The 22,743-nt window shown below is 35.2% G+C and overlaps 1 protein-coding gene across 9 annotated transcripts in view; it reads right to left on the reverse strand.

Annotated features, from left to right (window-relative positions):
• The window catches only part of Ankrd28 (ankyrin repeat domain 28), a 207,763-nt gene that overhangs the window by 69,530 nt on the left and 115,490 nt on the right, over nucleotides 1-22,743 (reverse strand). For all 9 annotated transcript variants that reach the window (XM_063256968.1, XM_063256969.1, XM_005008303.4 and 6 more), the window contains one exon: nucleotides 20,541-20,619. In XM_063256968.1, coding sequence (XP_063113038.1) covers nucleotides 20,541-20,619 — 79 coding nt within the window. The remainder of the gene's footprint in view (nucleotides 1-20,540; nucleotides 20,620-22,743) is intronic.

Below are 22,743 nucleotides of genomic sequence, written 5' to 3' on the forward strand. Positions count from 1 at the left end.
AGGAAAGTCACCTTTATACAGAGCATATTCAAGATAAAAAATTAGACCTTGCTTTAGAAATGGGTTAAAAAACTCAAATATGTAACTTTCTACTTAGAGATAAACTGGTTATTCCAAACTCTTCATTACATTTCTTACTGATCAGTCTATCAAGTCATAAAATAATATCAAAATAGTGCTATCACTATAATAAATACACTATGGTACTCTAAGATTATTGTATAAAATGGATACAATCGGTGTAGATTTGAGCAATCAAGTAACATTTTTCTGAGTTATACGTAAGAGTTGAAGAAGAAATTTTTATTTTTTTTTGTCTTTTTCGTTTTTATCGGTACCAGGGATCGAACTCACGACTGCCTGCTTGCAAGGCAGGTACTTATGCCGCTGAGCTAAATCCCCAGCCCCGAAGAAGAAATTTTAAAAAACACTTTTAAATCATTTTTCTACATCTGAAAAAATAATCATTAATAGGCAAAAAAAATCTATCACGGGAATACAAAGATATTTAGTAAGACAAAAAAGTATATTACATATTAAGGGAGGAGAGTTTTTCCTACACAGAATCCACTGGTTTGTTAGCCAAGGCCCAATGAAATAGAAATAGGACATAGTAGCATCACTGTAGAACTAAATAAGACAGAAAATAGCTCTCTCTGGTTTTGTAATTGATTGCCAGGTCCTGTCCATAAAAAAATCCTAGATTTAGATCCTAAATCCTAATGCATTCCTCATTTTCTTGATGCAGAAATACACATGAAGAGGCTAGACATGGTCGCACACCCCTGTAATTCTAGCACTTGGGAGCAGGAGGATTGCTATAGATTTGAGGCCAGCCTGGGCTAGACAGTGAGCTCAAAACCAGTCTCAGTACATAATGAGATTTGGTCTAAAAGAAAAATACAGATGAAATGGATAATATGAACAGCCCAAATCACAGTCAATTATGGCAAAACCAAGGCTAGAATCTTTGTATTTCTTAATACTTAACTATTTCCATGTTTTAAGGTCAGGGTGCATGAGGCAATCAAGTGCAGTGACTTCATGTTAAAGTGCCAATAATTACTAGCTATGGAACCCTAACTAATTGCGTGATCTCTCTGAACCTCAATTTCTTAATCTATAACAGATACTATAATACTGTTACAAAGATTAAAATATAACAAATTCAGTACACATGGTACGACAGTGCTACAGGCAGATTCAAAAGCTCTGAATAAGAAAGTAAGTAAAACCGAGGTATAGGAAATATTCACAAATGCAGTAGTTAAAATTCTGAGAGTAGCTGAGTTCTCTGCAGAAAGTGATAGTGTGAGATCACTATAAGAATCAAGAGCTAGTCAATAGGCAAAAAATACTGATTAAAGATACAAACATATTTAGTAAGGAACTTTCAAGAATGCTGAAGAGACTTTAGAAGGAAAGGGAGTTTGGAAAATAATGAGAATGTAGCATATCCATTTTAAAAGTTTTAAATTTTTTACAATTTTAATTTTGCAGTGCTTATAAACTCAGACCATTCACACATTAGACAAGTGCTCTATTGCTGAACTATATACACTCACAGTAGTACCACATGTTCATGTAATAAAACTACTAGGCAACTCTTCAATGGCACTGTGAAGACCAAGACGGTTAAATACAGGGAATCTAAACATAGGAAGACCAGCATTTGTTTTGGGTATAAGGTAGAATGTAGACAATAGAAAAACATTTGAAATCCTCACAGGTTGGTAGTCTGGAGCCCAACAGAGAGTGAAGAGGAGATATAGAAACATGGGCCTTTCATTTTCTCACTTATCTGTTTCTTAGGACTCGGGTGATTTTCTATAGTTTCCTATGTTTCTTTCTACAGTTTTTATTTATGCACATATATATGCACAGTATAAAGTCAAGCACTGGGTCAACAAAGAAACAGGTGTCAAAAAGGGCCTTCAGAAGTCTGATTTAGGGTATCAATTGAATGTAGCTATTATGAAAAAACAAGGAGGCTCTACAGCTCTGCCCCCATCCAGTTCAAATAAAAAAATAAGCTATTAATACAATCATATATTTTACTTTCATGGAGGAAAGGGAACTAATAGATATCTTCATATTTTCTGTACATGCATTTGGAAACCCTACAGGAATGAGAGTACATGCTTGTGTACTGGAGGTGGGTTATACTAAAAATTGGGTGTAAAGGCGAACTTTGTGCTGTTACTTGCTAATATATGTATACATTTTAAAAACAAAACTGAAACGTAGTTGCTCAAAAAGAGAAATGTTTTTCAGAGGAAATAAAAAGGGTGGCCAAAGAAAACATTCCAAGCTACAGCTTCAAGTGAAAACAAAACAAAAAAGCAAAGTAAGTGACAATAATAGTAAAATGAGTAAAAGTAGTTGTTTTTCTTCTTTTGAATGTGGACTATCAGATATAACTACATAAAGAAAATCCAATTTTAGTGGTGCATGTCAGAGACCAAAGTGAAAATCCTGCTGGTTTTATTCTGTCTTTTTAAGTTAGTAATAATTAATTTGTTTTCCTTTCTCTTTATGTGTAATAATATAACTAGAATTCATTTATCAAAACAAGTGACTACAACACTGAATCTGCTAGTGGTTAACCAAGGATGTGTATCATACATCTAGCTCTCACTGACAATTTGGTTAAATAATTTTGCTTCTTTTGATTCTAAAGACTTATCTGCAGGAGTATCTACACAATGGGATTTTAAGCCTCTAATCATAATCTTAAAACAGTCAGCTTTTGTTAAATTATGTGGTTTTCCTAAAAGCACTAGTTGACTATTTTAATTTTTTGGAAAGTTAAGGCCAACTATATAAGACAACTCTAAGGGTACCAAAGCCTCCTGTCCGTAACTGTTAATTAGTATGTGATTTGCCTATTAATAAAAATAGCAATAAATATTATGAGAGCAGCATTTGTATTTGTTCTTGTCAAATAAAAATAGAATTTAAGAGCCACAAATATGATAATATACTTCTAATGGTTCAGATTCCCAAAGCACATTGCAATGAATTTTCTAATGGTAAACACAGCATTCCAATGTTAGCTATGTATTAATGTACACAATAACTTGTAAAGTTGTTCTAGCAATGAACATTTCCAGAGTAAAGTCAGCTAGTCAAACATCTAGTTAAGACTATAAAAACTTGTCACAAAGATTAACAATGAGGATGGAGACAGAGAGAAAAAGAAGGATCATATCCACTTAAAAAACGAAACAGTCTTAAGAGAAAAAAAATCAAATGCAACAGCCTCTGGTGGCATCCTCACACTCTCTACACATGGCAGAAAATATCTGTAGGTTATAAAGATGACCACAAGTCAGGAGAGAGAGATTAATTTCTTCATTCTTTCCAAGTTATTAAAACAGAAATGACTGAAAAATAGCAGCCCTATCTTAACTGTTAATGTACATCTGGTAGGTCTCTATCCTCTTGGTGCAGTATTGGAGACTGAAATCTTTGCACTAAGCTATATCCTTTTTTATTTTTTTTTTTGTAAGGTAGTAAAATACAACAAAACAAGACAGAACAAAGCCAATGGAGACAATGCAGTGAAATTGGTAGTACAGAACTGTAGAGAAGGATACTGGGTAACACAAGTGAGTATCACAGTGTATCTTATTATCTTCTGCATTTTTGTGTGTTAACTCCCTGTGACCATTATAAAAATAATATTATAAACTCCATGTCCTGATCCTAATTGTTCTCTGTACAACCCCTAACAACAACACTAATCAGTAAGCAAATTCGGCCAATTCTTTAATGTCTGAACCTTCTATTTTACTTGTAAAATAAGGGATCCTGAGAAATAATCCTTGTGATTCATTTTCAGTTTTAACATTCTATTCTATTTTGAAATACTCAGCATAAATTCAGTACTATTTGTGGCTCTGGCATCTACTAGGGATGGACCTAGCCCTGCACATACTACTGTAATACTGAAGACCTCTGATACTTATTCTAAACTAAATTTGGATACCCAAGCTGAGCTACCACTGCCCAAAATGTTTAGAACCAAAAAATATTTTGAATATTTATTTTATTTTTATATAAAGAGAAAAAAAAGGGTACAAGTAATACAGAATTTAAAAAAAATGAATAGGAAGAAATCACTAGTTAATAGATTACATACTGTCATCTTAGAAATAGTTGTTTAAGTTACAAAATTAAAGCATACAAAGTGGACATTCAAATAGTGAGATTGCAAACAGTTCTGTTCAATGATCCAACAAAAACTTAGGAATATGGTTATCTATCTTGCATACTTAGGTATACATGCACTTATATCCTTTAGAGAACTTTCTTTTCCTCTCTATTTACAATAACAATTATACATTTTGGGTTTTATTACTCCCATAGTTCTTAATACTTTTTTTTTGAAGAGAGTAAAACCAAATGTGACATAACAAAACAGAGTCAGTAAAATAAAAAGGATGGACATAGTACATGATGTAAAAACAGAATACAAGGTGATCAACGATGGTTACCATAATGCCTCTTGCTATCTTAAAAAGAATTGCTTATATCATCAGGTATAATAAAGTTGAACAAAACAGTACAGAACAAAACCAATAAAACTGAAACACCAGAGACATTACAGGACTCAAAAGAAGATAAAAGTCAAACCAGAATGAGCATCATACTGAATCTTATTGTCTTCAAAGTAGTTGCGTATACCCTCAAACTTGATATTATCAAGCAAAACAGAATAGAGTAAAATCAGTCAAAACAAGATGGTGAGAGCAATAGAGAGCTTCAAATCAAGTTAACAGGAAATCAAAATCATTACTATAATATATCCTGCTATTTTTTAAATTTATTTTTCCCCTTAAAAAAATAAATAAATAAAAAGGAGATTGAGATAAAAGAGGACATAACCCAACAGCACAGGTCAGAACAAAACAATTTAAGCAACACAGTGTTTCAACACAAGATAACCGACATAACAGTTATTATCATAGTGTCTCTTTCCTTGAGTATAACTTCATATATCATAGTATAAAATATATCAAGACAGCGTAAAACCATTCTAGAGAATGAAAGTATTACAGGGTATTTAGAACCAACTAACAGAAAATGAACAATGGTTTCTATATTATCTCCTTGTCTATAAAAGTTCTTCTTTGTACTATCACATATAATAAAATCTAGTGAGATACAACATAAGACCAATGGAGACAGAAGAACAAAAGCTTGATGGGACTTCAAAACAAGATGATATTAAATCAGCACTAGCTATTATGATGTCTTGTTTTCTTTGAAACAGCTGTTCATACCATCACAGACAATGAAATCAAACCAAGAATAAAAACATTCCAATTAATTAATTAAAAAGTTATAAGGCTTCAAAGCAATATAATGGGGAATCATGATTATCACATGCTTTTATGTATTCTTATCATTTCTTACACTAGGGAAACTATTCGGTATTTATACATGTGAGTTTGACTTACTTCACTTATGACTATCGTCTCAAGCAGCGCCCATTTATTTATAAATATCTCAATGTGATCATTCTTTATAGCTGAGAAATAGTCCATTGTATAAAAATACGACAACTTTTCTATCCATTCCTCAGTTGATGGACACTTAGGTTGTTTCCAAGATCTGGCTATTACAAATTATGCTGCTATAAACATGGGTACACATGTATCACTGTGGTATGATGCCTTCAGTTCTTCTGGAATATTTCATAAGAACTAAAAGCATCAGGATATTCCATAAGTGGAATAGCTGGAACAAATGGCATTTCCAATCCCAGCTTTCTGAGAAATCTCCAGACTGATCTCCACAATGGTTGCACCAGTCTACATTCCCATGACAATGCAGGAGAGTTCCTGTTTCCCCACAGCTTCTCTAGCATTTATTGTTAGTGGTTTTCTTGATCCTGGCAATTATTTCAGGAGATGGAATCTCAGTGTGGTTTTAATTTGCATTTCTCTAATGAGTAATGATGATGAACATTCTTCAAGTATTTATTTGCCATTTGTATTTCTTCATCTAAGAATTGTGTATTCATCTCAGATGCCCATTTTTGGATTGGATCTTTGAATTTGGAGGTCTGATTTTTAAAAATTCTTTATATGTTTTAGACAGAAGTTCTTTGTCTGAGGGGCAATTCACTAAGATTTTTTCCCAGTTTGTGGGTTTTCTATTCACTATGCTGGAGATTTCTTTTGGCATGCAGAAACTTTATTAAGAGGTGATCCCAGTTAATGATTCTGGGAAGTATTTCCCGTGAGGTTTGAGTTCTGTTCATGAATTCTCTACCTACCACTATGTCTCCAAGGTTTCTACCCAATTTGTCTTCCAATAGATTTAGTGCTTCTGTTTTAACATTCAGATCTTTGATCCATTTAGATTTTCTTTTAGTACATGGTGATAGGCAGGGTCTAGCTTTAGTTTTCGGCATATAGAGAGCCAGTTTTTCCAACACCATTCATTAAACAGACTGTCATTCTTCCAGTGAACAAGTTTGGCCCCTTTATCAAAGATAAGGTGGTTCAGTGTATTTGTTATTGTGGTTGTATCCTCTCATCTATTCCATTGATCTTCAGCTGTGTTTTGTTTTCAGTACCATCTTGATTTTACTTCAGTTGCTTTGTAGTATAACTTCATCAGGGATTGAGGCCTCCTCCCTTGCCTTTGCTGCTTAGAACTGTCTTTCCTATTCTAGGTCTCTATGAGGTATGCTGATGGTATTTTTATTGGGATTGCATTGAATCTGTATAACAGTTTTGGGAGAATGGCCATTTTCACAATATTTAATTCTTCCTATCCATGAGCAAGGGATGTCTTTCCACTTTCTGAGATCCTCTTCAATTTCTTTTTTCAGCGTATTATAATCTTCCCTGTATAGGTTGTTCACTTCTTTCGTGAGACTAATTCCTAAATATTTCTTTTTTGTTGTTGCTAGTGTGAAGGGTGTGGCTCCACTTATTTCTCTGTCAGTGATTTTGTTAATGTATATGAATGCTATTGATTTTTGAGTATTAAATATAATAAATTCAACTGGATACAAAATTAAGAGTCTTTCAATGGAGTTTTTGGGGTTTTCTATGTAAGTATCATGTCATATGCAAATAATAATTTAACTTCTCCTTTTTCTATCTCTACCCATTTAGTTTTCTCTCTTATCTAATTGCTGTGGCTAGTATTTCCATTACTATATTAAATAGGAGCGGTGATAAGGGACATCCTTGTCTTGTACCTTATATTAAAGTAAAGGCCTTCAGATTTTGGCCATTTAGTATGATACTGGCTGTTGGTTTATCACAGATGGCCTTTATTATATTGCGGTAAAGATCATCTATTACAATTTTCTGTAACGTTCTTATCATAAATGAATGTTGGTCCTTATCAAAAGCTTTTTCTCCATCTATAGAAGTGATCATGTGATTCTTACTTTTGGTTTTACTGATATGGTGGATTACATTTATTGATTTATGTAGGATGAATCATCCCTGCATGCCTGGGATGAGTCCCACTTGGTCCTGGTGTATAATCTTCTTGATGATTTGCTGCATCCTATTTGCCAATATTTTATTGAGGATTTTTGCATCTGTGTTCATTAGGGAGATTGGTCTATAGCTGTCTTTTTTCATTGGGCCTTTCTCAGGTTTTGGTACTAGAGTAATATTTGCTTCCAGGAATGACTTAGGAAGGATTGCTTCCCTTTCAATTTCACTGAAGAGTTTGAGGAGTGTCAGGATTAAGTCTTCTCTGTACTTCTTGTAGAATTCTGCAGTGAATCTGTTTGGGCCTGGGCTCTTCTTTGTAGGTAAGGACTTAATTACATTTTCAATTTCATTAATAGAAATTGGGTTATGTGGCAGTTTTACATTTTCTTGACCTAGCTTTGGTACTTCATATGTTTCTAGGAATCTATTTCTTCTGTGTTAACAAACGTATGAGAGTAGAGCGTTTTGAAATAGGTGTTGATGATCTTCTGTATTTCCACAGAGTCTATACTGATTTTGCCTTTTTCATTCCTTACTGCATGAATTGAGCCTTTTCTTGCCTTTTTAAAATAAGGTTGGCTAGGGGCTTATCACTTTATTTATTCTTTCAAAGAACTAACTCTTTGATTCATTGATTTTTTGGATTTTTTTTTAGACTATATTGCATTGATTTCTGCTCTGATTTTTTAATTTCCTCTTGTCTTTTGGCTTTGGGCTTGACTTGCTCTTCTTTTTCTAGATGTTTCAGGTGTAACATCAAGTTATTTATTTGTATTTGTTCTGTTTTCTTGATATGGGAACTCAGTGCAATAAATTTTACTCTGAGGATGGCTTTCATTGTATCCCAGAGATTCCAGTAAGTTGTATTTGTATTTTTGTTTGCCTGTAGGTATTGTTTAATTTCTTCTTTAATTTCCCCTGTGGCCCACTGATTACTCAACAGTGTGTTATTCAGTTTCCATGTGTTTGTTGGATTTTTGTAGTATCTTTTATCATTAATTTCTAATTTCATGGTGCTATGATCCGATAACATGTAAGGGATAATTTCAACTCTTTTGCATTTATTTAAATATGTTTTGTGAGGTAACATATAGTCCATTTTAGAGAATGACCCATGTACTGCTAAGAATGTGTATTCTGATGTTGTTGGATTGGACATTCTGTATATGTCTATCAAGTCCATTTTTTTACAGGTGTGGTTCAGTTCTGTTATTTCTTTGCTGATTTTCTGTCTGGTTGTTCTGTCCTTTGATGTCAATGGTGTGTTAAGGTCTCCTGTTGTAATTGTGTTACTGCTAACTTGGTTTTGGCTTTCAGTCTGAGTATCCTTTGGGGTTAGATGGGTTTATTATAGGCAGCATATGGTTGGATTTTGTTTCTTGATGCATTCTGCCAGTCTGTTTCTTTTAATTAGTGAATTGAGACCATTTACATTAATGGTTATAACTGTCATATGTTGGTTTATTGTTGACATGTTATCTTTCTGCTGTTGCGTCTTTATCTTGCTGTTCTGTTTGTCTGTTTTGCTTAGTGGTTTTTTCCTAAGTGTATCTAATGTGTCTTTCATTATTCTTTGCAAGGTTGACTTGATGATCATGAAGTTCTTCAGCTGTTCTTTGTCATGGAAGTATCTTATTTCTCCATCCATTTGGGTCTTTTTCATTTTTTTTTTTTTTTATCGGTACCAGGGATCGAACTCACGACTACCTGCTTGCAAGGCAGGCGCTTATGCCGCTGTGCTAAATCCCCAGCCCCTCTCCATCCATTTTGAAGGACAGTTTTGCAGGGTACATCAGTCTAGGTTGGAAATCATTTTCCTTTAGGCTCTGAAATACTTCACTGCATGCTCTTCTTGATGCTATTGTTTTGTTGAGAAGTCTGCTGTGATTCTGATGTTTTCCTTTTAGGTGATCTGTCTTTTCTCTCTGACAGCTTTTAATATTCTATTCTTTTGTTGGATTTCTTGATGGTGATTATTATATGTCTGGGAGTAGTTTTATTTTGGTTTTAGCTATTTGGAGTTCTATATGCTTCACTGATACAGATCTCAGTTTCCAATCTCATGTTTGGCAAATTTTTAGCTATTACTTTTCTAAATATCCTCTTGACATCCTTTATGTTGTCCTTTTCTTTTTCATTTATCCCTATGAATCCTATGTTATTTTTCTTTGCATCATCTTGCAACGAATTGTTATTTCCTGATTTGTTGTTATTTTGAAAAGATCTTTCCTTTCCTGTTCACTAGCTGCAGTCTTGTCTCTTTTTTTTTTGTCTTTTTCATTTTTATCGGTACCAGGGATCAAACTCATGACTGCCTGTTTGCAAGGCAGGTGCTTATGCCGCTGAGCTAAATCCCTAGCCCCTGCAATCTTGTCTTCGAGGTCTGAAATTTTATCTTCACTTCATTGAGGTGGTTTTTACAACTTTCAATGGAATTTTTTATTTCCTTTATATCTCTTTGCTTTATGTTTCTGTTTGTTATATTATTCATTCAGGGATTCTATCTTTTTGTTTAGTTCCTCTAATTGTTTAACTGTATCTTCTTTAGATATGTTCACCATCTTTTTCATTTCTTTTATCAATTCTTTTTTTATCTGAGAGATTTATTTTTAGTTTGAATTCCTTTAAAGCTTTCTGGAGTTGCTTCTTTATTTCAGTTGCCATTATGTCTGATATTTCAGGTGTATGGCATATATTTTCTTCTATGTACATAGCTCCTAAGGTTTCTTGGGATGGGCTGGAAGTCTGAGATTGTAATGTGGTCTTTCGTTTTGTTATTTTCCTGTATTTCCGTGTTTCAAGTGTTATTCCAAGGCTTTCCCAGGGACTGTTGAAAATCCTCTTCTATTCCCTAAGCTCCTGGCACTCTGGCCGCTCAGTTCCCTGGATTGAGAGAGGGTCACTGGGGGTGAAGTAAGCTGGCTCAAGACCACCAAGCTGGACCAGTGCAACAGGAAGCCGCGAAGTTCCCTGTCTGGGGCTGAGCGAGGATCCCAAACTAGCTAGGCTAGGGGGATTGTGTGGGGATACTCACCCCAGGCCGCCCAGCCTCTGGAACTGATGGCACTGGCAGGCCAAGAACTCCAGAGTCTGCCAAGCCCAGCAGGGAACAGTGAGACTTGTGCAGGCCGGGTCAAGACCCACTGAGCTGGTCTAGTGCAACAGGAAGCTCTCAATTCCCTCTCAAATTATTTTCTGAAATATTTACACTTTTACAGGTTGAACATCTCAAATTTAAAAAATATTAAATTTTTAGAACATTTCAAATTTTGAAATTTTGGATTAAGGATGCCCAATCTATAATTAGTCGTTTACTACTTTGCTATTCTGCCAACCTATTTCTATTATAAAATTTATTTTTTCTTCAATTAGATTTTATTGATACATTTTAGATGCACATAATGAATGCATTCATCATAGAGAATTTGTACCTCTACATCATATAATGATTTTTTTCTTCTAATATATATATACTTTTTTTGTCTTCTAAGATGGTTAGAAGGATCCTCTCTCACACTGGATACCAAAATTTGCAGATGCTTCTATAAAACCAAGCTAATCAAGTTTCAATTTATTTATTTTTCATACTGGGGATCAAACTCATAACTTCAAATTTGCCAGACAGGTGCTTATGCTGCAGAGGTAAATCCCTGGCCCTCAGTTTTTAATTTAAATAGTAGGAAACTTAAAACCAACATAACATGAATGGACTAAAGAAACACCCACCAAACCAAAATTACTTCTGGTTGAGGTTTTAAAATCTTTTTTGGTTCTTTCTTTCAAGTGTGTAAGGAGTACTTTCATATAAGGACATCGCCAGCACTTGCCAGCACTTATCCAAGTGTTACAGCTTGAGTCTAGTTGTTCCCTCAAAGCCTTCTGGCAGTCTTAGGGTTTTTTTAGAGGCAGGTGAATCAGGAGTGTGTGGTGCTGGGATTAAGGGTGTGTGGTTTGCTAAATCATTACACTGATTGATTTGGCACCATCCTAATCCTGGCAGTCTAGATACAGCACATAAAGGACAGAAAGAGGCTCATCTCCCCTTCTGCTTTTGTTGATTCTGCCATCTTCTGCTGCCAGAAACTGTTGCCTTCTGCTGTGCCACAATATCGACTGAAAGCTGTACAACCTGTGAGCTAATAAACCTTTTCCCTTTTAACTTTGGGAATAACACTGTTTCAGCAATGAGCAAAAAAAGACAAAGACACCAAGTGTAGTATCAAATGTAACAGGTACACATCCTGAGTACTGCCCATGTTCGTACTTTTTAGAACTCACTGACCCTTAAGTTATACAAGCCTTTACTATCTGCTTAAGTTTTGAGAGGAGAGGTTTTGGTAAGGAACTTAAATTTTTAAAGTTTGTCTCTTGATTCTGGAATAATATACTTATACTTCATCTATAAAAAGTTTATAAAGTCTACTTCTTTTAAATCTTTGTTCTTTCTGGTTTGTAGAATTAAACTCTACTCCATTTCCTCCCCACAGATAATCTCTATTATTTCAGAATGTCACTTGATTTCAAAATCAGTAAGGAATTTTTTGTGGTATGGGGAATCAAACTCACAACCTCATACTTGCCAGGCTACTGCTGGGTCACTAACCTTTATTCCTGGCCCAGTAGAGGAGAATTATTAAGGAAGCGTATGTAGAAGTCACAGACAAAAAAACTTCTGACATTATGTCATGAATTTATTTGGCAAGATCAAAAAGGGTGAGGAAAACAGAAAAAGGACTTCTTAAAAATAATAGCCATCATTTATTTTTCTCATTTTTCATATAAAGGAAATCAAGTACATTCAGAGATTGAATAAATTCCCAAAGATAACAAAAGTGTTAAAAGGTGGGCCCAGGATTTGCACCCAAATATTTCTGGCCAACAAGCCTGTGCCCTTTACAATTTCTATAATGCCTCATGTGGCAACACAAAGTCTGCTTTAATTATTTTTCCATATCTTAGTAAAAACAGCCTAGGTTTGGGTTTTATCCCAACTCATTTTACTACAAACCCAAGTAGCTTTATTAATTTTTCTTAAATTAGGGGCTAATTGCAAACTCTAAAGAGAAACAAAGTTCAAAACTTGAATTGTAGCCACAGGAAATGAATCATGTGTCTTACATTCCTACTATATTCTACTTCTCCCTAACTTACTTCCAATAGAGATATGAGAAACAGGCCAAAATGTTAAGAAATTAAAATAAGACAAGAGCCTAAATGTAAACTGCTAATCATACAAAGCATGAACTAGTGTCCAATCATATTTGCAAACCCAGCTAACTTCAGATGGAAAATATTAAAAAAAGCATATACTGAACACATATACACCTTTTTGTAATTAATCTCTAAACAATACACCACTATTATTTATATAGCTTTTCTCTTGTATTAGGTATTCTGAGTACTTGAAAGTGCAGAGCATAACTCTGGGTCCATGCATCCCTTAATTTTTTACCGTAAATTTGTGCTTTAGCATGGTAGTAGCTGGCTATGCATCTCAGTACCTTTCCCAGAGAGATACAGGAAACAATCTATGTGTTCAATCACTTGGTATGATGAATGAAAAGCTTAAGTGCATTGTGCAAGTGGCAAAACAAGATTTTTACTCACGTAATGCTCCAGTTAACTGGTTTTGCATATGTTTACCAGAGAATCACAGAGGGTCTACTAGGTTCATGTCATTTCAAGATTTGTTTTAAAAAGCTCTCTTTAGATTTTTCTGGTAGAAGTAGCCCACTTCAATACAATGGCATATGAGTGAGGTCAAAAGTGAATCATCAGATTACTCATGCACTGATGATGAAGATGATCCCCATGTAAACTATGTGCTTTCATAACAGAAGAGCAATGTGAATGGATGAGGAGGAAGGGTAAGAAGACTCTGACTCTGGACATGTGAACCAAAGTTCCTATAAAAGTGAAATGGAGCACGAATTCACTGATACAGACACAGGGAATGCAGACTTCCTTGATTCATATGACTGAGAAAAAAAACAAAAAATCAAAAAACCCAGCACTGTGAGTACATATATGACTAGTAGAAATGTTGCAAAATGGCCACTCAACCGAATGAAACAATCCAATGCTAGAAATTAGTTTAAAAGTATGAGGATCTTGGCAGGGGTCAACAATGCCATTCAACACTGCCATTCAATGTTGAAATTGTAACAGATGAGAAAAAAAAAAAATGGCGGCTTGCTAGGAAGCTGGATAGAGAAGGGAGGGGGGGAGACACGGAGAACAGCCCGGATGCTAGAATCTGACAACATGGAGAGGGCCAGACAATTGGAGAACGATTTTCACTAACCCAGGCGGAAAGCGAAAGAAAAATAACATTAGGAAGAAGGAAAACCGTGGTGGAGGGCTGAAGCCCGACACACTCAATGAGACCAGTTTCGCGCTGTGCTGGGTGCACCGTGGACACTGATGATTCAAGGTCATGTCCGCCGAAGCCTTGGCTGCCAATAATGGGAGTTGGTGAGTCCCGGGCCCTTGGCGGGAGGACGTAGCGCAGTGTGGAGTGGAGCCAAGGTAGAGAGCTTTATTGGCTGTCTGTGAGTGCTGGGAATCGGGTCCCGTGGTATGGGAAGCTGACTGGAAGACATCTTGGAGTAGAGCAGAGCCTGGCGCCGCAATGGCGTCAGTCAACCATCCCTGGCCAAGAGAGAATTAGTGGGAGTAGCTTGGGCTGAACCATGCAGCTGGTCGGGAACCAACAGCCAGGGACGAAATTGTCCCAACCCTGTGATGTCTACCACAGCACAGCATAAAGTGCTGAAGGCAGTCACTGGTTGACTGCCTCAGAGGGGAGGGGCCAACCCGCAGCATCACTGCATGCCACCTCAGATATCAGCAAACTAGAGAGAGCAGCAAGCCCCCAGCCAGCACGCTTTAGAAAAACTGTAAGGACTACAGTGAAGACTTGAGATCTCCTCCACACACCTGTCTGAAAGAAACCAGAAACATGACAAGAGCAAAAGATAAGACAAAACCTCCAGCCGCTGACCCTGGGAAATAAGCCCAGGGGAGGTAAATACAGGAGAGAACCAGTCCAGCAATCATGCAGTGTTAGCCACAACATCAGCAGACATAAAGAAATACATTCGTGACTGAAATTCTAACCTAAGTGAAACAAGAAATAAAAAGGTTAATTAAAGAAATGCTAAGCCCTTCTCAACACAGAGGGAAGAAGGGAGGAACCCAGAAAAGGAAGAGAAACCTTTGGTGAACAATATAAACAAAATCTAGAATACATGAAACAGATCTAAAGAGACCACCAGGAAACGAAAAACTCCACTGAAAGCCGGCAAAATGCCTTGACAGAAACAAAAGTTAGCCTTTAGAAACTTGAAGAGAGATTTACAATGTGTGATCATGAAAGAAAAGACCTATTGAAAATAACAAGGAACCAAGAAATAACAATTCAAAGGCTAGAAGACAACAAGAGGATCTATAACCTAAGAATAAAAAATGTAAGCGAAGAAGCAGGAGTAACCACAAACAAATTACAAAGACTATTTACAGAAATAATTAAGTAAAACTTCCCAAGCATAGGAAAAAGAAATGATATCCAGATAAATGGGGCATACAGAACTCCAGCCAACTACAACCAAAACAGATCTACACCCAGACACCTAATAATCAAGATTCCAGAAATCCACCACAAGAACAGAACATTAAAAGCAGCCAGAGAAGCAGATCACCTCCAAAGGACAAGTCATCAAAATAATGACAGACTTATCAACACAAATTATTAAATCGAGAAGAGCCTGGGGGAAAATAGTCCAAGCCCTGAAAGAAAATAACCTTCAACCAAGATTAATGTACACTGAAAATCTCTATCTCAAAATTAATGGAGAAATAAGATGTTTCCAAGACAGGATTCCATCAACAGTGGCAGAGAGGCCTCAGTGAACAAAGAGGACAGTGGGATGAAGGAGACAAATGGACAAATAATAGCAGAAAAATAGAAGAGCAGAGTTGAGGCAGAGAAGGTGGGCTCTAATTTTTAACATAGCCTAGATATACCAATAAAAAGAAACACAGGCAGAGTAGATTAAGAGGCAGAATCCATTGAGATGCTCTGAATAGGAAATATACTCAACCAGAAGGAAGGTTAATAAACTGAGTCAAAGATGAGAAAATGAAGCTCTAAGTGACAGGGAACCAGAGAGAAATAGGGACAACTCATCCAGCAGCCACAGATAGGTTGGAAAGTTATGACACTTTTGTGCAGTGGAGAACTACAAAGCTAGAAGGAAGGAAAACCTTTTGACTTTAGTAAGTAAAAGAGAACAGCTCAAGATCAAGCTCAGGAGTAAAAAGGTTCAGCACCACTCAGATAGATAGCAAGTTGCCCCTTAATCTAAAAACTAAAGGAATTAGTGGGACCCAAAATATACAAAGCATCCTGAGAAAGGGAAAGGTGAGGAACTGCCTAAAAAAGGAAGGCAGAGGACACTGTTAATAGTGTATCAGGATTTAAAAGCCACAGTAATCTTATCGCTCTGCTTTAGTTTGATTTTATTTTGTTCAGGTCAGTCTACCAATATTAGAGTTGAGGGCACAGATAGCTATCCCCAAAATAGCAAGCTATACCACGGCAACTATCCTTTATTTCCTATTAACACAAACTGAAGACCTGTATTACTTACATTGTCTTACTATGACTGATCTTATTTGAAGCTGGTTTGTTAAATTGCTGTTTTGCCTTGACTAGTTTTATTCAAATTTGGTATGCTTGATGATATCGAGTCTTAAGAGTAGAGGCAACCACTCTGAAGATGTAATAACATACCCATTCCGGTTTGATTATTAACTGCTTTTGAAGTCCTACAATGTCTCCAAAGTTGGGTTTTTATTAAAATAGCTATATAATGCTATGTTCAATTATTATATGTCTGATGATGTGGACAACTCTATTGAAAATAAGAGAAAGCATAGTAACTACTGTAGATCACCTAATAATGTGGTTTTATGTTTCTTTTTCATTTCATGTTTTTCTAAGAATTTTTTTGTCTTGTTATGATCTGTTTTTCCCTATGATACAGAAAGGATACATGTAGAGATTCACACATGGGGAGAGTTTCTAAACAGTTTACGGGAACAAATTATACAATGCACGATGTAAGAAGAGACACCAAGAAACCCAGTGCTAATTCTGTAACATTATGATATAAAATCTAGCAAAACTATTACTCACTGTTCAGAGTGATATTAGTCTAGTCTCTTATGTTCAATTTCAACGTATGTAAAGATAAGGACAGCAACTATGAAGAGAATGACGGACATTATGGCAATCACTGTTGACTTCCCCAGTGTCAGGTCTTGAAGACCTTGCCTTCATCACCCTGTTATGATCAGATTAGTTCCTAATATTCAGGGTGTATTCACTGTGTGTGAAGAGGGGGACAACTATTTGGAAGAAAACTAGAGACAATAAGACAGACAGTAAAGATCTCCAGTGGACTTGCTTTGAAATCAGTGTTTCTTAAAATTGGTTTCTTATGATCTTGTTTTGTTCTGTTTTGGCATTTTAATGTTACCCTCTTTAAGATATGGGCAATTCTTTTGAAGATAGCAAGAGGCATTATAGTAGCCATTGTTGATCACCTTGTATTTTGTTTTTACAAAACATATACTATGTCTATTCTTGTTTTAACTCCATTTTGCTTTGTCACATTTGGTTTTATTCTCTTCAAACAAAGTAAAAGAACCGTAGGAGTAAAAAAAACTAAAATGGGTAATTGTTATTATAAAAAAGAGAGGAAAAAAAGTGCTCTAAAGGATATATCCATATGCATGTGTAAGTGTGTAAAACAGGTAAACATATTACTATGTTTTCATTGGATCATTGAACAGAGCTGTTTGCTATCTCACTGTTTAAATATCCACTTTGTATGCTTTAACTTTGTAACTTGAACAGTGACTTCTAAGGCAAAATGTAATCAACTAGTGATTTCTTATTGTTTTTTTGAAATTCTGTATTACTTCCACCCTTTTTTGTTTTGTTTTTCTCTTTAAATAAAATCCTTTATAAAATAAAAAAGAAATCATAACAGACAAAAATGCTACAAGATACATTTTTCTTTCTTGTCCTACATCTGGATTCCCAATTTCTGTTTGCCTTTGCATGAGAAGTCCATTGAAAAGAGAAAAGCAGCAATACACCTGGGCAATTCTTCCATAAGGGTTTTGAGACATCTTTTTGCTTGGGCACTAGAGAAACACAGAGGTTAAAGCTTAAACAAAAAACATCCTACAGTATGTAGATGATATTCTGGTTTGCAGCCCAATTCAGAATATCTAACTATAATACTGTAGACTCTCAACTTTCTGGCTAAGAAGGGATACATTCCCATTCTTAGGGAGACAAAGGAGACTAAACTCGTGCCTTTTTTGGACCTTATAAGGTGCTGTGAAACACACAAAGGTTGAAATGCAAGTAAAACATTCTGTATGTACCAACAGCCATATATATATATATATATATTTTTTTTTTTGTCTTTTTCCTTTTTATTGGTACCGGGGATTGAACTCACGACTGCCTGCCTGCAAGGTAGGCCCTTATGCCGCTGAGCTAAATCCCCAGCCCCCACCAACAGCCATATTAAAAATGTATTTATGATGGCACCTCACTAGAACTGAAAGCGTTCACAGGTCTGCTGTACTTACTAGGAATTTCTCATGTTAATCACAGGAATGTAAAAGATTTATGTAAAAGTGATAGATCAATCAATAGGACCCAGAAGAGAGAAAGGAAAAAGGTCAAAATTATAGCTGTTCTAGATGGTAATGTTCTAGTTGATTACCCACTCGGGACATCTAAGGAAAAACCCAGGGACATCCAAAGAAAGAGTTCCTATTTCAAGTGCAGTAAGACTGGATACAGGGCATCAGACTGCATCAATCCCCTCCCCTATATGTGAGGCTGCTACTAAGTGTGACTCATAGCATTGGAGATTTGACTGTCCTCCTCCCAGAGGAGGTAGGCCAGCCAGAATCCTCATTTCCTGCTCTGATGACTAAAGAGGCCCAGAGGAAGCTGCAATGCCCCTGTAGTTACATGAAAATCACCAACTCTTCCAAGGAACCCTGAGTAAATTTAGATATCATGGGTGAGCCAATTCAACTGCTTACTGATACATTTTGTTTTGATTTCTCTCTAGGAAAACTTTCCTCTAGGTCTGTGGACATAGTTAGGGTTGATGGGACCCTTAGGTGGTGATTCTTTACTCCTGCTCTGATGTGCCACTTTGAAGGCCAAATGTTTAGTAACTATGAGTGTTTGTCTTACAGTGTCCTGTTTCCTTGCTAGGAAGATATTTACTAGCTAAATTGGTGGCAATTATCAAATTTCAGCTATGACCCAAATGGATTTTACTTGTTGGAACTACTCCAGGTCTCTCTGACCAAATTAGCTAACAAGTGAGTCTTGCTGTATGGTATAATGGAATAGTCAATTAGGGCAAATTCTGCTGTGACAGTAGTTATAAGATTAAAAGACTCTGGCCATTTTCCTAATTGAAAGCAGAATAAAATCAAGGAAAAGGCACGTAAAGATCTCTAGGCTCTCATAGACAAGTTTCTCAAATGTGGCCTTTTGAAGCCTTGTCAGTCCCCTTGTAAAACTCCCATACTCCCTGTATTAAAGCTCTCAGGAGAATACTGGATGGTATGAAACCTCCACCTCATTTAATGAGATTGTCATTTCAATTCATCTTTTAGTGGCATATCCATATATAATTCTCTCCCATTTCCAGGGAACACTAATTGGCTCTCAGTCTTAGATTTAAAAGGAAATGAACTCTTTCTAGCACAGCTGCTTTTCAATATACAAACGCAAAAGACAAACCAAAAAATCTTAGCTTTTAGACAATATTTATGATATTAATTCATTAATTATGAATTTTGTGATCTATCAGTTTATACTGTAGCAAAAATGTCTCAATTGGAAACAGGATTTTTTTTTTTTTTTTTTGGTACTGAGGATTGAACTCACGACCTCACGTTTGCCAAGCAGGCACTTAAACCGCTGAGCTAAATCCCTGGCCTGGAAACAGGATTTTTAAAAACATCCTTGATTCCTATCTATATAGTTCATAGACAAGTTTGTAAAAAACAGCCATCTACAGATGAACTGAAATCTTCAAGAAGTACATAAGAGGGCCAGGGATTTGTCTCAGTGGTGCAAAATGCTAGTCTGGCAAGGGTGAGGTCATGAGTACAATTTCTAGTACCAAAAATCAAACAAACAAATAAACTTAAGAAAGAAGTAAATCAGAGATGAAGTAATTCATAAAGAACTAACGATGTTAGCTGGGTTCATGCTTGATCATATTTAATTCTATACTTACGAAACTGGCCACAAAAACCATATTTAAAAAATTTTATGATGTTATAATGTTAAAATTCTATGTGCGCTACTAATTAATGGAATCACCTCATATAAGATTTCTTTCTCCCAGTTCTCCCAGTTATTTCTCTTACACAAACAAAAAATACTACTCCAATTTTATTATGGATATATGTCAATATAAGCACGGTTCAACTCCACACATCTTTCCATAAATATCATTAAAGCAATCTTGCTATAACAATACTATTTCTCAGCTCTGTTTGTCTGTTTTAGGACTACAGGCAGTTTTATCATAATAAACACTATTTACTAAGACAGTTTATCATTATTTCACAAGATGAATACTGGAAAAATTAAAAAATAAAGGGTAATTTCTTATATTTACCTCCCTCTCAATATTCTGACCTATCTTTTCATTTTTTCACAGTACTTAACTATCTTTTAACAAACAGTAAGATAATATTACATTTATTGGCTGGTTTTCCAGCACAGTCTAAACACAGTGAAGCAATCTTTGTTTTGTTCTTTAATGTTCTCTATACCCAGAACAGCACATGTGATCAGAATTTAAAGAATGAATAAGTAAATTTCACAGTTGATGGAAAAAAATTAAAAATGAAGGACCAATTATACAGTAAACAGTCAATTATTGTTGAGAAACATTATGTCAAAAATACTCAAAATTTATTTTTATTACACAAAGATTACCATACCAGATAAAATAAGCAGTTCAATGATTTCTGCATCTCCAAGGTAGGCAGCAGCATGTAATGGGGTTCTCTTTTCACTGTCCTATGATAAGAAGGAAAGAGGGAACATCAGTTTTAAAACATGGTTGATTTTAATACAGTTTAAATGAAGAAAAATCATTTTAACTATCAATAGATTATTTTTACAACTGTAGTCTAGTCTGCAAGTCCCATTAGAAGTTATATGTTATTTCTTTGCTAAGAGAAGTAAGGCTGTATGTAAACAAATTTTGGCCTTAAAATAGACCAATGTATCAGAATATCTGAAATACTAAAGGTGCTAAGTTTCAAAGTTGTTGAGGACTAATATAATACTACAGTGGAAAATGCCATACCAAGAAATCTTGCTTCATGCACAAAATTATTGAGAATACTATATAAGATGACCTTTACATTCTGTGTATAAGGCAGTAATAGTGAACCTTTTAGTGCTTTCAGTGATAACAAACAGCTGGATGCAGCACATGTGTCACAGACTCGCTACCACTGGTATAAGGTACACATGAGACATAAAAATGTTTATAGTCTTGGGTCCCACTCATATTATGTATATACAAATATTACAAAATAAGAAATGCAAAGCCCTCCATTCTCAAGCATCGTGCGTAAGAGATACTTAACTTGTATACAGTGCATCAAAGAATAAAATTAGAGTGATAAAGAAATAGCTTAAGACATTCCTGGAATAAAGATACCTATACTGCTGATATACAGAGGGCTAATTTCTTATACATACTGTTCTTTTCATTTTGCCAACATTATTTCTGTGATTTATAGTTTAAAACTGTTAATTTTATAAAACAATCTTAACAAACCAAAATATTTGCTTATTGAAATGTTTCTATGGGAGCATTCACAATGGCAAAGAGAAAAATGTCTCCGGGGAATTTGAAATTATCCTTTGAAGCCATCTTTAAGGTTTTTCTTAACATTCTTGCCAGTTTAATTTTCATATCCAAAATATGTATGTGACTGTTTTAGTAAAATACATTCTTTTAAACATCCTCCAGGAAAGGAAGCTACATTTCATACATAGCTTCATGGACCTCCTCCCCTAAAACGGTGTCTTCCAGTTGGAAAAGCCAGGTTTTAAGATAACAGCATATTCAGGAATTTTTAATTAACACATCTCATCTAAAGCTACAATGCAGTACTAACTTGGATGCATTTGAAAAATTGGACAATTTTTAGCTGTTTTCTACGATGTTCTTCCCTTTGTCTATAGAAATAAGTTTAGCCATACAGAAAGAGGGTATGTTGCTAGCCTCCTATAAAGTTATGATACTTACTTATTAGTGTAAATCAATGATTATGAGTAAAACTTAATGTGCAAAACTTCTAGTCATAAACCAGAGTTAGATTAGTATTTTCATACTTGCCAGATTGGAAGATGTGAAACTGAGTCAGTTCTGACTATGTAGATGTGAGCCCAAAGACCAGAAAAGACTCCCAACCAACAAGATTCCAAATGATCTTGAACAGAGCTGCCCCACCACCTTGGACCATAAGATATTTAAACTATTAAAAGACATAAACATCTTAGAACAGCATCTTATTTGGAGATTTAAAAAAAAAACATTTTAGATTATTTTACAGCTCTTAAGATTTAAGGAGATAAAATTTTGCTTCATTTTACAGTAAATTTTCTAGTCTGACAATCTTTCAATTATTCTAAGAAAAGCTAGCTGGGCTACTGAGAATAAATTAGGGGGGGAAAAAGCCCCTCCTAGGTAGAAGAGGATACACATTACCCTCACCTCCAAAAAGAAATTTAATGATCTACAGTAGCATTTAAAAACATTACAAGGGAAGTTGACACAGCAGGGTTAATGTTAAATTACTTGGTAAGCTGAAGTTTTGTCTTTCAAACTACAGTTAACTTTTTATGAAGTCATTATTTTTCATTTCAATGGAATGGGCTACACAGAAAATAACACTCTTGTAACTGATTAACTACTTTAAAGATAACAATACTCAATATATTAACTGTTATTTTCTTACTACTCTGTTATGAAATTTTTACTTTTTTCCATTAAAAAAGAAAGAATTATGAATGGCCAATAAGTACAAGAAAAAATGTTCAGCATCTTTGGCCATTAGAGAAATATAAATCAAAACAAGATTGATATTCTCTTATTGGAGGAAAAATGACTATCAGAGACTCAGA

Source organism: Cavia porcellus, unplaced genomic scaffold (genome assembly GCF_034190915.1).
Source record: "Cavia porcellus strain 051 isolate PalLab524CR breed Dunkin Hartley unplaced genomic scaffold, mCavPor4.1 scaffold_10, whole genome shotgun sequence".
Classification (NCBI taxonomy): Eukaryota; Metazoa; Chordata; class Mammalia; order Rodentia; family Caviidae; genus Cavia; species Cavia porcellus.